The sequence below is a fragment of the Sus scrofa genome, chromosome 7, assembly GCF_000003025.6.
Source record: "Sus scrofa isolate TJ Tabasco breed Duroc chromosome 7, Sscrofa11.1, whole genome shotgun sequence".
NCBI classification, from domain to species: Eukaryota; Metazoa; Chordata; class Mammalia; order Artiodactyla; family Suidae; genus Sus; species Sus scrofa.
The window spans coordinates 20,192,655-20,206,132 of record NC_010449.5 but is presented as its reverse complement, the minus strand read 5'-3'; the positions used below and the strand labels follow the sequence as shown (position 1 = coordinate 20,206,132).

General features: G+C 42.0%; 1 protein-coding gene across 6 annotated transcripts in view; it reads right to left on the bottom strand.

Annotated features, from left to right (window-relative positions):
- The window catches only part of CARMIL1 (capping protein regulator and myosin 1 linker 1), a 317,002-nt gene that overhangs the window by 147,299 nt on the left and 156,225 nt on the right, over positions 1 to 13,478 (bottom strand). For all 6 annotated transcript variants that reach the window (XM_013977486.2, XM_021099791.1, XM_021099790.1 and 3 more), the window contains exon 9: positions 1,918 to 1,993. In XM_013977486.2, coding sequence (XP_013832940.1) covers positions 1,918 to 1,993 — 76 coding nt within the window. The remainder of the gene's footprint in view (positions 1 to 1,917; positions 1,994 to 13,478) is intronic.

Below are 13,478 nucleotides of genomic sequence, written 5' to 3'. Positions count from 1 at the left end.
ATCTGCTTCCCATTCCTCCACTGGCTCCCATCTCATGCCTATAATTTCTGCTGGCTCAGTCCTGCAAGTGACCCCCAACCCTGCAAGCAGCATATGAGGGGCTTCTGTTCCCAAGTCTCCCATCGTGGCTGCCCATCTGGTCCCTGGGAATTCATCGTCCTCAACTCCATCATCACTGAACTCAGACACCTCCCCTGTTTAGCTGATAACAGTTTTCATAACTCATGCCCCCACATTTGTTCATTTCTCAGCTAATCTATTTTGATGATGGTAAAAACAACAGTTGACAGTTGTGAAATGCCCATAATGTTAGGCATCGTATCAGAATTTCTATACACATTATTTATTCAGCTCAATAACCTGCAGATGTATTATATTGCTATGTCCACTCATTCATTCAACAAACTAAAGTGACATCTATTTATTAAGCCAGCTTTCATTAAGCAGCTATTAGGAGCCAGGTACTCTGGTAAGCACCGGATAGTGATTAAAAATGAGACATTAGCTCCAACTATCTCACAGCAACAGGTAGGCAGGAAACAAAGGCCCTGGAAGGTTAATTAACATACCTAAGGTCACAAAGCTTTATTGTAAGAGTCAGAATCTGCCATGGCCCAGGTTCAATCCCTGGCCCAGGAACTTCTGAGTGCCTTGGTCACAGTCAAAAAAGAGTCAGCATCTGAAACCCAGATTTCTCTTTCCAAGCCCACATACTTTTTGTCTACCAAGTGGCTCTTCCCCCCGCCCCCTTTTTAGGACCACACCTTAGGGATATGGAAATACCAGGCTAGGGGCCAAATCAGAGCTGCAGCTGCCAACCTATACCATGGCCACGGCAACACCAGATCCGAGCTACATCTGTGACCTACACCACAGCTTGCAGCAATGCAGGATCCTTAACCCACAGAGTGAGGCCAGGGAGCAAATTCCCATCCTCGTGGACACTATGCAAGGTTCTTAACCCACTGAGCCACAACAGGAATGCCCACACTGGCTCTTAACGATTCCCCAAATGAGTTCTGCCCATGCTCATACCTACAAGACCTTAAGCCGCTCAGGCAAGTTCAGAGAACCAGCAGCCTGTCTGCCAGCAAATGTCAACCCTACACTTTCAACAGATGCATGTCTCAATCCAAATCGTACCTCTTTGCTTTGAAAATCTTAAATCCTCAGTTTTCTATGACCCTTGCCACTTAGAGGCTTAACTAAAACAATAAAACCATATGTAAATTGGCTCCTATGCTAAAAGGAAGCAGCAGGAAGCGAACTCACGGACAAGTATTTGTCCATACGGTTGGTCTGAACATGCAAAAACAAACAAAAAAAAAATCCTAACAGAACATCTTATTTCCACTAGTAAAACAGATCAAAACTCTGGCCCCCCACCCCACGCCTTAGGAAAACTAACATTTCACATTGATTCAGTTTTCCTGACACATAAATCTGCCCAAAAACTCATCTAGAAACTTAACGTTAACTATCATAACTCAACCAGACCAACTCCACCTTGGTTAACGTTTCCCTAAATTCTTGGGAAGGGAAGCTGTGTGGAGATGGAAGGCGAAATAGGAGCATAAACTCTGCTGTTTGCAGCTGCGCGAATGTGACTTGAATAGATTTTTGTCAACAGAATGAGTGTGTAGTGAAGGTGCCACTAAATGTGTCTTCCTGTTCATCATCTCAAACTGCCTGAAGCAGCTGGAAACAGGAGGAAGAACCACTCTGAAGCATCTCACATTACAAACTGTATATAATGTTCTGCAGATCATTTATAGGAAAATACCTCCCCAAGAGATAAGACATACGCAGCTTGTCGCTATAGTAGAAAAACAAACATGCGCGTGTTTTTTTAGTAATTATCGAGTTTCTGAAATTCGGCAAAGCTAGGCAACATCTGCAAAGTCCTCAATTACTTACCAGTTTGAGATCCTTAGAGGACAGCTTAGTGAACCACTGATTGTATTCCAGAGCAGCAATGATCGGTATTAGGTCCCTAGAAGCAGAAATAGCAAAATATATGAGCATACTCTTACAATAGCCACGCTGGTGCTTACTTTTTAATCCCTGACATCCAAGTTGACTTATAAATTTCTATTCTTTACAAACCCAACAGCCAGCTAAATCTATTTTGACCCCTAGACAACAATTAAATCTCCAGACAGATCCTCAGTATGAGGTGAGCAGAATTCCTCAAAGTTGATGTTGAATTACTTCTAGGAACTCTGATTCCCATTTCCGAAGGAAAACAGGTAGCAGTATTTGGATAACCTCCTTGCTCTAAGAGGAATCATATGTCTAACTCCACACCACCAAGTTTTATTTCTTTAGATCGCTCTTTCATAAATTCTTTAGCCATTAAGCATGGCATATACTCTCTAACTAGAGTTTGTATTACAAGCAAGGACAGCGTCTAGCTTGAAGTGACACCAAGTGGGATCTCTAATGCTTATTAGCAAGCATCCTAGAGTCATTTGGTACCTTTCTTGCAGTTCTTGGCACCAGATATGCACATGAGATATAGCCCAGTGTATTTTTTGTCTTATGCTTTACACAGGCTCGTCAGCCACAGAGTGAAGCTCTTGGCATCAGAGATCTGCCACCACACCACACTATTATTATTATTCCAGCCTGACCTCCTATAAGCCCTTAACTCATGCTCAAGCCAAAAAGCAGACAATTCATCATTCATCAAACATATCATGGGAGTTCCTGTCGTGGCACAGTGGTTAACGAATCCGACTAGGAACCATAAGGTTGCGGGTCCGATCCCTGGCCTTGCTCAATGGGTTAGGAATCTGGCGGTGCTGTGAGCTGTGGTATAGGTCGAAGACTCAGCTCAGATCCTGAGTTGCTGTGGCTGTGGCGTAGGCCGGTGGCTACAGCTCTGATTCGACCCCTAGCCTGGGAACCTCCATATGCCGCGGGAGCAGCCCTAGAAAAGGCAAAAAGACAAAAAAAAAAAAAAAAAAAAAAAAGACCAAAAAAAAATCATGAATGTCACAATCAGAATTATCTTTGACTTCTGTGTTCAGCTGTGAAAACCCATGAATCCTTCAGCGCCTATACCATAACATCACCTCCTCTGTAAGTCCCCTCAGGGTACCTGACATTTATTTGCATCTCTATTTAGCCTTTATTTTATTCTATTATGGTTTGATGCTTAAACATCTATTCCTTATCATTCCAGGTTGTTAAGTTCTTTGAAAGTCTCTGTCAGTTTCAGTTTTGTGGCTTCAGGGACATCACATCAGTTTTATCCTCAGGGCATGACACGTAGCAAACACTCAAATTTTCACTGAAATAGAAATGAAAAGCAGAAGGTGGAAAGAGAACTGCAAGTCACTTATTATTTCAAGTTTTGAGGTACCAGGCCCCGTGCTAGGCACTTTACAGAGACCAGCTCATTTAAATCTCAAAACAAGCCTAGAAAGCATTCACACTTCACAGATGAAGAAATAGATGTTCAGAGACATACAATGAGACTCGGCCAAAGGGACAGAACTACATACAGTCAAAACCTGACCTCTGGCGCACGTGCATGTACTTTCATCAGATTTGCATTAAAAGGCAAAATGAGCACCCACAGGTAGTAGAGAAAACTATGTCAAGGAATCGTGGTTCCACATGCCGTCTTTTCCACCAAAAAGTCTCTTTATTAACTTTGCTGAGTCTTATTTATTGGGGGATGGGTCTATTTGGGAGCCACACTCTCAGCATATGTAAATTCCCAGGGTAGGGTTCCAATTGGAGCCACAGATGCTGGCCACAGCCACAGCCATGCCAGATCCAAGCCACATCTGCAACCTACACCACAGCTCACAGCCATGCCAGATCCTTAACCCACTGAGTGAGCCCAGGGATCAAACCTGTGTCCTCATGGATACTGGTTGGGTTCATTACCACTGAGCCATGATAGGAACTTTGCTAAGTTTTAGATTAAAAAAGGAGAACATCTCTTCCCATAATTGTTTGATGGTCTCCACTCTCTCCCTTGACCAAGTTTCTCAGAACAAGTCCCAGCATCTCCCCCTGACCTCTAGCGACGGCTGTAGCTTCTCCAAGAGTGAATTCCACCTTACAATACAGGGCCTCCTGAAGCCTGCATTATCTGAGTGTCTTCTCCTATAAGTGGTCATTCAGCAACTAATGCAAAGCATCCTCATCTCATCTCATGTGGTTTTAATGTCAAGTAGTGACTACACTTCAGAACCTCTTTATTGTGTATTCTGTTCTGTCACTTGATTTCATCTGAAGTGCAGCTGGCTTTTGTCATAATGAATTCATTTTCAGGCACTGAAGGACCTATCTTTAATAGAACCAGGTTTTACATGAATGCAGTGGGCGAGACAGCATCATCTCTACATATGACAGGTAAAAACCTTGAAAGGAAGATTCTAGTACACCTGAAAGTCCAATTTAATATGTAATGACACCAGAAATGTTTGAAACATTAAATTTTTTAAATAGATAGCATTCCAGGTGCCTATTTGTATGATTAGAGCCAACGATTATAAGTGGTAAAAACTACATGTAAAATGATAGATATAAATGCTCACAAATACAGACACTGTGTGTCTACATTTTTTTAAGACAAAAAATATAGCAAAATGTTATGAGGATACCTAGCCTGGGGGGTTACATTAAATATGATATGAATTTTTTCTAATGCAATTCTTGTACTCTATTGTTTAATTTGCCTATATTGATCCATATTCATAATCTAAAAGAACCATCAAATTAAATACTCTCTGGGTGGCATAAATAAAATTTCGTTGTAGAAAAAAATGTCCATGAAGATGCATGCTGGCATGGTCTGCCCACCACATTTCTCTAAATTATGTCAATGCTTAGGCTTTTTAATGGTACAAACAAAAAACTGAAAGCTACATCATAATTCATTCAATAAACATTTACGTAGTACCCACTAAGTTCTGGGTAGGGGTAGTAGGCTCTGAGGTTTAAGTCACAAATAAGGGCAGCTCTTGTTCCACTGTTAAACTTCCGTGGTGGAGAAAGACCCCTCCTCAAATCTCTGCAGCCCAATGGGAGACATGCTGGGAGGGGGCATGTTCAAAGTGCCCTAAGAACCCAAGAGGACCTAAGTACTTCAGCCTGGAGTAAATGGGGAAGGGTCCACAAGGCTTGAGAGACAGGAGGGGGCCGACCAGGCAGGGAAAAGGGAACAGAGTGTTTCAAGTAATTAGGAATGGCACTCGCGAAGGCATGGGTACTCAAAAATGCCCGGCAATTCCATCCATTCATATAACCAACAACTGCCACCCCTGTGCATCAATGAACACAACAAGCTAGCCCCTCCCCTTATAATAGTAATGACCTAACACAGCCTAGCAGAAAGCTCAGAGAATAAAAGCAACTATAATAGAGTAAAATAATCCCTCTGGCATAGGGGGAATTGGAAGTACTATGTTGCAAATAAGAGACATCCATAAAGAAAAGGTAGTCAGGAAAGACTCTCATGAGAAGGATAGGATACAAGATACTGAGCCCTCTAGACAAGAAAGTGGAGTGAGAAACACATTGCCATCCCAGGAGAAAAGGCAACAGAGAAAGTACGGCTTAGAGAGTTTAGAATCTGACACCAAAAGCATAATTTAAAAAAAAAAAAAACAACAACAACAACAACAAAAACCACCCAGGAAGTTCCTGTTGCGGCACAGCAGAAACGAATCCAACTAGTATCCATGAGGATGTGGGTTTGATCCCTGGCCTCGCTCAGTGGCAGCTACAGCTCAGATTCAACACCTAGCCTGGGAACTTCATGTGCCGGGGGTGCAGCCCTAAAAAGCAAGCAAACAAAAACCCCACTGATAAACTGGCCTTTATCAAAATCAAAAACTTTTCCCCGTGACAGATGCTATAAAGAGAAGAGTAGGAGTTCCCGTCGTGGCGCAGTGGTTAACGAATCCGACTAGGAACCATGAGGTTGCGGGTTCGGTCCCTGCCCTTGCTCAGTGGGTTAACAATCTGGCGTTGCCGTGAGCTGTGGTGTAGGTTGCAGACGCGGCTCGGATCCCGAGTTGCTGTGGCTCTGGCGTAGGCCGGTGGCTACAGCTCCGATTCAACCCCTAGCCTGGGAACCTCCATATGCCGCAGGAGCGGCCCAAGAAATAGCAACAATAATAACAACAACAACAACAAAAAAGACAAAAGACAAAAAAAAAAAAAAAAAAAAAGAGAAGAGTAAGACAATGACATGCTGAGGGAAAATATTTGCAAATCCTGCTTCTGACAAAGGACCTAGTATCCAAAATGCATAAACAGCTCTCAGAAGTCAATAATAAATAATTAACTGATTTTTTTTTAATGAACAGAAAGATCTAAACAGATACTTCATCTAAGAAGATACACTGATGGCAAACGAGTACATGAAAAATGCTCAAAATCATTAGTCATATGAGAAACGCAATTTAAAGCCAAAATGAGAGGCCACTATAAAACTCCTGAATTGCTTTAAAGATAAGCAAACAAAAACAATATCAAGTTCAGACAAGGATACAAAGCAACTGAAACCTCATGCACTGCTGATGGGAATGCAAATGGCACACTCTAAGCGGAAAACAGTTTGACAGTGTCTTGTTAAGTTTTATGTACACTGACCATGATGATCCAACAATCTCAATCCTAGGTATTCACCCAAAAGAAATAAAACCTTATATTTACACAAAACTTACATCTGCGTATTTATAACAGCTGCATTTATAATTACTAAAAATTGGAAACAACACAGATGTAGATGCCCTCCAGTAAGGCTGTGAGACACCAGGATAGAAAAGGTAATAGTTTGGCTGCCACTTAGCCCCCGCTCCCTGTGTCTGTCTGCCCCCCTCTCTCTGTCTCTTCCTCCCTCTCCACTCACCATGAAATCCAGCTGCCCTGCTCTGAACAAGGCCAGGCCATGTGGAAAGGCCATAGACAGGAGAGTTCTCATCGTGGCTCAGCAGAAATGAATCTGACTAGTAACCATGAGGACGCAGGTTTGATCCCTGGCCTCACTCAGTGGGCTAAGGATCTGGCATTGCTGTGAGATGTAGAGCAGGTTGCAGACTCGGCTTGGATCTGGTGTTGCTGCCGTGTAAGCCAGAGGCCACAGCTCCACCTTGACCCCTAGCCTGGGAATCTCCATATGCCACAAGTGCAGCCCGTAAAAAAAAAAAAAAAAAAAGAAAGAAAGAAAAGAAAAGGCCATAGGTTGGAATCCCAGCAGATAGCCAGCATCAATCACCAGACATGTGACTGAGGCTAGAGATGGCTCTAGAGTCAGCCCGTCTGACAGCAGCTGCTTGAAAGAGCCCAAGTAAGAAATGCCTAGCTGAGCCACATCCCTACAACGGGAACTGATAATAATAATGTGACGACGGTTCTTGCTATAGGCCATTAAAGTTTGGGGTGGTTTACAGAGAGCAGTAGAGAACTAGAATACTTAGGCTCTCAAAATAAGGCTTGAAATCTACACTAGGGGAGGACCATGCATTGGCTCATGAGGCAAATGGCAAGTGCCCGTCTCTAGTTCACAGTCACAGAAGTTAGTCTCAGCAGAGACAAGATTCAAACCCAGGCAAAGTGACCTATGATCTGGTTGTCTGACCTACTATGCTGATACCTCACTAATGAATCATGTGCCCTCCATACTGGCAAAAGCCTTCAACCTTCAAATTTCCAGGGGAAAAGCCTTCAAATTTCCAGGGGAGCCAAGGTGGTATATCCGTAAGCCTTCAGATCAAAAATTTCAAACCCAGAATTCCCATCGTGGCTCAGTGGCAACGAACCCAACTAGTACCCATAAAGATACAGGTTCAATCTCTGGTATCACTCAGTGGGTTAAAGGATCTGGTATTGCTGTGGCTGTGGCAGCTATAGCTGGGATTTCACCACTAGCCTGGGAACTTTCACATGCCAAGAGTGTGCCTCTAAAAAGACAAAAAAAAAAAAAAAAAAAAAAAAAAGAGAGAGAGAGAGAGAGAAAAGAAAAAGAAATTCTAAACCCCTTTCATCACATTCCACCAACCACTTAGTTTCTAATTTGAAAGTCAATACCGAGATTATTCTCAGGTGATCTCTCTCCACCAAGGATTGTGCTCTGGTTCCTCTGGGACAGCAAAAAGAAACTAACTTTCGCAGGCTATTAAAAGAAGTTAAAATATTTTTAAAAAAAACAAAGAAACTGGCAAGCAACGTGCAATCTAAATCACTTGCCAAATTCTTTGCTACTCTGGATTATAGATAATTTATTGAATGAGAATTTGCCACCTCATCTTTCTGATCTCTATGACTTCATAAGAATTTAATTTTTCCAGTTATTATTTTTGGGCCAAATTTCCCTCCTTACTCCTTTTCCCCTGCCTGCCTCCTTCCTGAAATTGTAAAAACCACTGACTCTTAAATAGTGTGAAATACCGCACGAGAGTATTAATGAATGAAATATAATGGACAGATTTGAAGGACAGCTAGCAGGTCCCTTAATCTATACCTTGAGCAAAGCACAAAGGTGGACAGTAATGATCCCATGAGAAACACCATGGTTCTGTGTGGTAGAGCCACGTACCGCAGGACTAAGGCGCTCCCCCAGTACATGTTACAAACAGTTAAAAGCTTAAAGGAGGTGTTTCATGCAAGAACACTGTCTTGGAGTTCCTGTTGTGGTGCAGAGATAACGAACCTAACCAGTATGCAAGAGGACATGGGATCCTTAACCTCAGTAGGGTAAGAATCCGGAATTGCCATGAGTTGCAGCATAGGTCGCAGAAGCAGCTCAGATCCAGTGTGGCTGTGGCTGTGGCATTGGCTGGACCCCAGACGCAATGTTTTAAGCTCCGTGAAACATGCTTTCTCCTGGAAAGGCTGGAAAAAGTCAGAACCAAGGCAGTATCTCCCTAACACATGCATGTGATAGCCTTTCTGGGGATCATTTAGACTTTTCTCCTTTACATCTAGTTTGAAAGTAGGAGTTGGGGAGTTTTAAAACTTTTTGTCTTTTTAGAGCCACACCCCTGGCATATGGAGGTTCCCAGGCTAAGGGTCGAATCAGAGCTGTAGCTGCTGGTCTCTACCACAGCCATAGCAACGTGGAATCTGAGCTGAGTCTTAGACCTACACCAGAACTCACGGCAACGTTGGATCCCTCACCCACTGAGCAGGGCCAGGGATGGAACCTTGCTCAGATTTGTTTCTGCTGAGCCACGTCAGGAACTCCTTAAGACATTTTTAAATGCCATGCTCTACCAACCTTCCTGTTATTTTAATTTATACAGAGTAATGTCCTATGAAGTATCAAATGGCAAGATAGACCACTCACCAACCCTGAGGACTTGACAGCCTGAAAGACTTCAAGGATGAGGACACTGCCAGAGGCCTAAATGAAGAGCCTCTAAATTTTTTGATCATTCACTCCTAACTGAAAAGTATTTTGAGCAAACATCTCCCCCAAATCTATGGGCTAATCTATAAATTTTACGCATGTGCTACTGTATGCACATATTAGGCTCAGAAAAAAAAAAAATACACAGACACAAATAAAATGGATAAGAAAAAAATAAGCATAAAGCAAGTTCTACTATTTTCTCTATATTCCTCAATACATCAGCATTGACTGTGTTTGCCACACGGTCCATCTGATCTGGGCTGGAGACTACTGTCTTAGAGAATTATTTACAGAAATTTAGGTGGAAACAGAAGCTAATGCTACTCACACCTGATTCCACCCTCTAAAGCATTTCTTCCATTTTAAGTGAGAGCAGGAATAAAGAGAGGGTGCTTAGAGGAGGAAAGAATTATACTGATGCCCTCAGGACAACCTTGACAAACGCTAATCCGCATTCCAAACTCTTCCCTGAAAGTATCAGGTGCATGAATGTCACCTTGATGAGTAAGAAATATGACAACACAAAAACATGAGTCTGAAGGGAATGAACTGCTGGCTGGGCTCTCATGGGCCAAGTTTAAGCTCAATGATGCATATCACTGCGTCTTTAGATGACAGAGAAGATTAGCTCCTCTTAAAATTCTCCAGGGAAACAAGAAAAACTGATGTATTTAAAGCTATGTATCCTCTTCTCCTCGGCACCACTACCTCTGCCCTCTGATTCCCTCCCACTCCAAATTACAGTGTAATTTTATTTTTAACATGTCAGCTCACAGACCATCGAGAGATCCCATGAGACATGTATATCAAAGCCTTTTCAATCCATGCATCATTTTGGCCCATTGATACCTAACGTGGAATAAATTTTAGGAATATACTTCAATAAAATTCGGGGAGCTACAAATAACAACCAAATGAGCATTTTCCAAGGACCTTCTTATTCCTATTCTTCTCCAGAGACTAATTGGATGGATCCAGCACGACTGCTGTCGTCCTCTTGCCTGAATGTGTATTCAAAAACAACAGGGTCCCTGATCCGACATTTAGTTCTGATAGAACCATAGTCAATATAATCAATTAATCAATTGCAGAATTTAAATTGCTTATAAATCTGTCTTGCAGTGCCTGGCAGACCCTTAGAGTTCTAGTGAGGTAGCAGAATATATATGAGAGAGAGGTTGGTCTACAGTAAAGAGAGAATAGCACACCGGATGACTCCTAAGCCTTCATAGGATGTATATGCTTCTCCATTTCTCAGTTCATGAGGCTCCTGTGATGTCAGTATTATAGAAGCATAACACTGGGCATGTCTCTGCAGAAGAGCAGATCCCAGGCAAATCAGATGGGGGAGGACATTAATAAGGTCTCTGTGTGAGAACAATGATGAGGGCACTGCCCTGTCCCTAGAACTCTACCTTCTTCTAAATCATCACCTGTGTGTGGTGATGGGGTCACTGAGAGATACTGTTTGCTCCATCCCTGTGCCCCAGATGATAAAACTGCCAAAACCATGTTTGGTCCTTCCTCTTACCAGACCTACAAATATCAGGACCACACACAGGACCCAGGCCTCCCATTTTGGATCTGAGCGGTCCTAGAAAATGGTAGTTTTAAAGCCCTGGGTGCAAAAAGACAATGACCTGAGTCAATGAACTGAAAGAAACACATGGAACCGTACAGGAATCAGACAGGAATTAGCCCTGGATTAGAATAGGTAACATGGAGCCAAACTGCGTGAAGAAAGCCATGACAGCAATAATTGCCAACTTAATTTAAGTATGGGGGACAAAGTACTTGAGTAATCTGATGGACTCTTAAAAACCAATCCCCTCAGCCTCCCAGGATCTTGATCTGCTCCCCTAGAGAGTTTAGTTTCCCTTGAAAAGTCCTTACTCTGAGCCACTGATTTGACTACAGAGTATCGGGTCATACAGCAGGAACAAGAGAGAGCGAGCCTAGCCCTTGTGAACTTTCCATTCCAGGAGCACTAATGACTTCAAGGACCCTGAAGAACAGATGTTTCAACCTATGATGACTAAATGCAGAGGGGGAGAAAGAATGGAATGAAAAATAAATTTGTGAATGATGGCCAATCGAAAGCGTGTTCAGAAGACAATATGAAACGTGTACAGCTTTCTAGAAAGAAGCCTGCTGAAATGATCAGGCTCAGGGAAATCTACATGTGAATGTATGTGGCATCTCATTTAAGTAAATGTAAATTATAAATAAGATTGCTTATTTGTATCTGAATTGTGTTCAAAGAGAGATACCTGGGAGCTGACTGCCATAGTGGGAAAACTCATCTCTGCATTTGAGAATTATTGCCCCTATTTTCTAACAAGCTCCAGCTCAACACATGGCCCATTTAAACTCTCCTCTTGCACCTCTAATTCCTCCATTCTCTTCTCCCCAACTCATACCCAAGTGAGAAAAACCACCTACCTCTCAAATAACCCACATCGCACTCAAATTCTGCCACTATGAATCCTTCCAAACAACTGTGCCATTTAAGTGTAGACTGTTCCTTCATGGATAACCATGCTCATTCTACTACAGACCAAAGTTCACCCAATATAATGTGTTGCAACCTGACTACAAAAATACTGTTCATACAGGACATCTAACAGGATCCAGAGTGGCCTCTTTATATTGCAGCTGGCGCTAATCTTAATAGTAAGAACTCTGGGGAAAAAATTAAATCCTCAAGAAAGAGGGGATCAACTTTAAAGATCAGGGTGATTAGACAGAGCTCTGAAAAAAAGTCAAAGTTCCTAGGCATTAGCAGGAAAAATGACATTTAGAGCAGTGATCCTTAGTTTTGTGCATCGAGCCTGCTGCAGTAAAAAAGTTTCGAGAACTCTTATTTTTTAATATTCAATTATACACTAAGTATACAATAATCATGAATTACATATAAAACAGATAGAAATTTAAAAGGAGCCAACAATCATTATAAATAGAAGTTCTAATATTTTGTTCTGTAACTCATCTTATATTTTCCCTTAGTTATATACATCCAGCACTGGAGGCCACTGGCCTAAAGCAGGAGTCAACGAGTTACAGCCCACAATGTCTTTTTTTTTTTTTCTTGCCTTTTTAAGGCTGCACCTAGGGCATATGGAAATTTCCAGCATCAAATCAGAGCTGCAGCTGCTGGCCTATACTGAAGCTTGCAGCAACGCCAGATCCTTAACCCACTGAGTGAGGCCAGGGATCAAACCCGCATCCTCATGGATGCTTGTCAGGTTCTTAACCCACTGAGCCACAACAGGAATTCCCACAATGTGTATTTTGCAAATAAAGTTTTATAGGAACACAGCACATTTGTTCAGTTACATGGTGTCTAGAGCTGCTTTCAAGCTCCATAGTGATGCACAAATTGATATATGCATATGAGAATCGAGCTGTCTTCTATTAAGTCAGAAATTAAAGTGATCTGCCAAAAAGGTAAACTGATGCCACTCTTCTTGCTGATTTTTTCTTTTTCTTTTGGAAAAGTTATTTTTTATAAAAATGGTATCTATATTAGCATGTGATAAGGCTTATCAACATTAGCTTTAAAGGAATAAACTTTTCACTGTGGTTTTAATTTCCAATATGATAAATATCAAAAGGCATAACTCACTTAATAAAAGCACAACCATTTTTAAGAATGTAAAGGGATACAGAGACCAAAAACATCGAGAGCTGATACTCTAAAGCTACCTACTAAGGCTACCTACTCCTTTCTTATTCTACATGCAATTGTCTGCCTTTATTGAAATATACAAGGTAAAATATCTTCCTTTTTTTCCCCTCAGTTCACTTTTATATGAGCTACACAGGAATCAGCTTTGCCTAAATGGGAGTATGACATTCCCTCAAATATAGGAAAAGGGAAAACAGCTCTAAAGTACCATAAAAAGCAATGAGATGTTAGCTTGAGAAGCAGGGGCTTCCGGCATTTCAGCCATATCTACAGAAGCAGCTGAGCTCACTTCACCACACCTCGCGGGTCCAAGCTGTGCAGAAAAGAGCCACATCCATCCAGGACAGTTCAGTTAGCTAGAACTCTTCAGGGACCTGGCTAAAATTCTGGATTTCCTACCGGGTAAGTGGA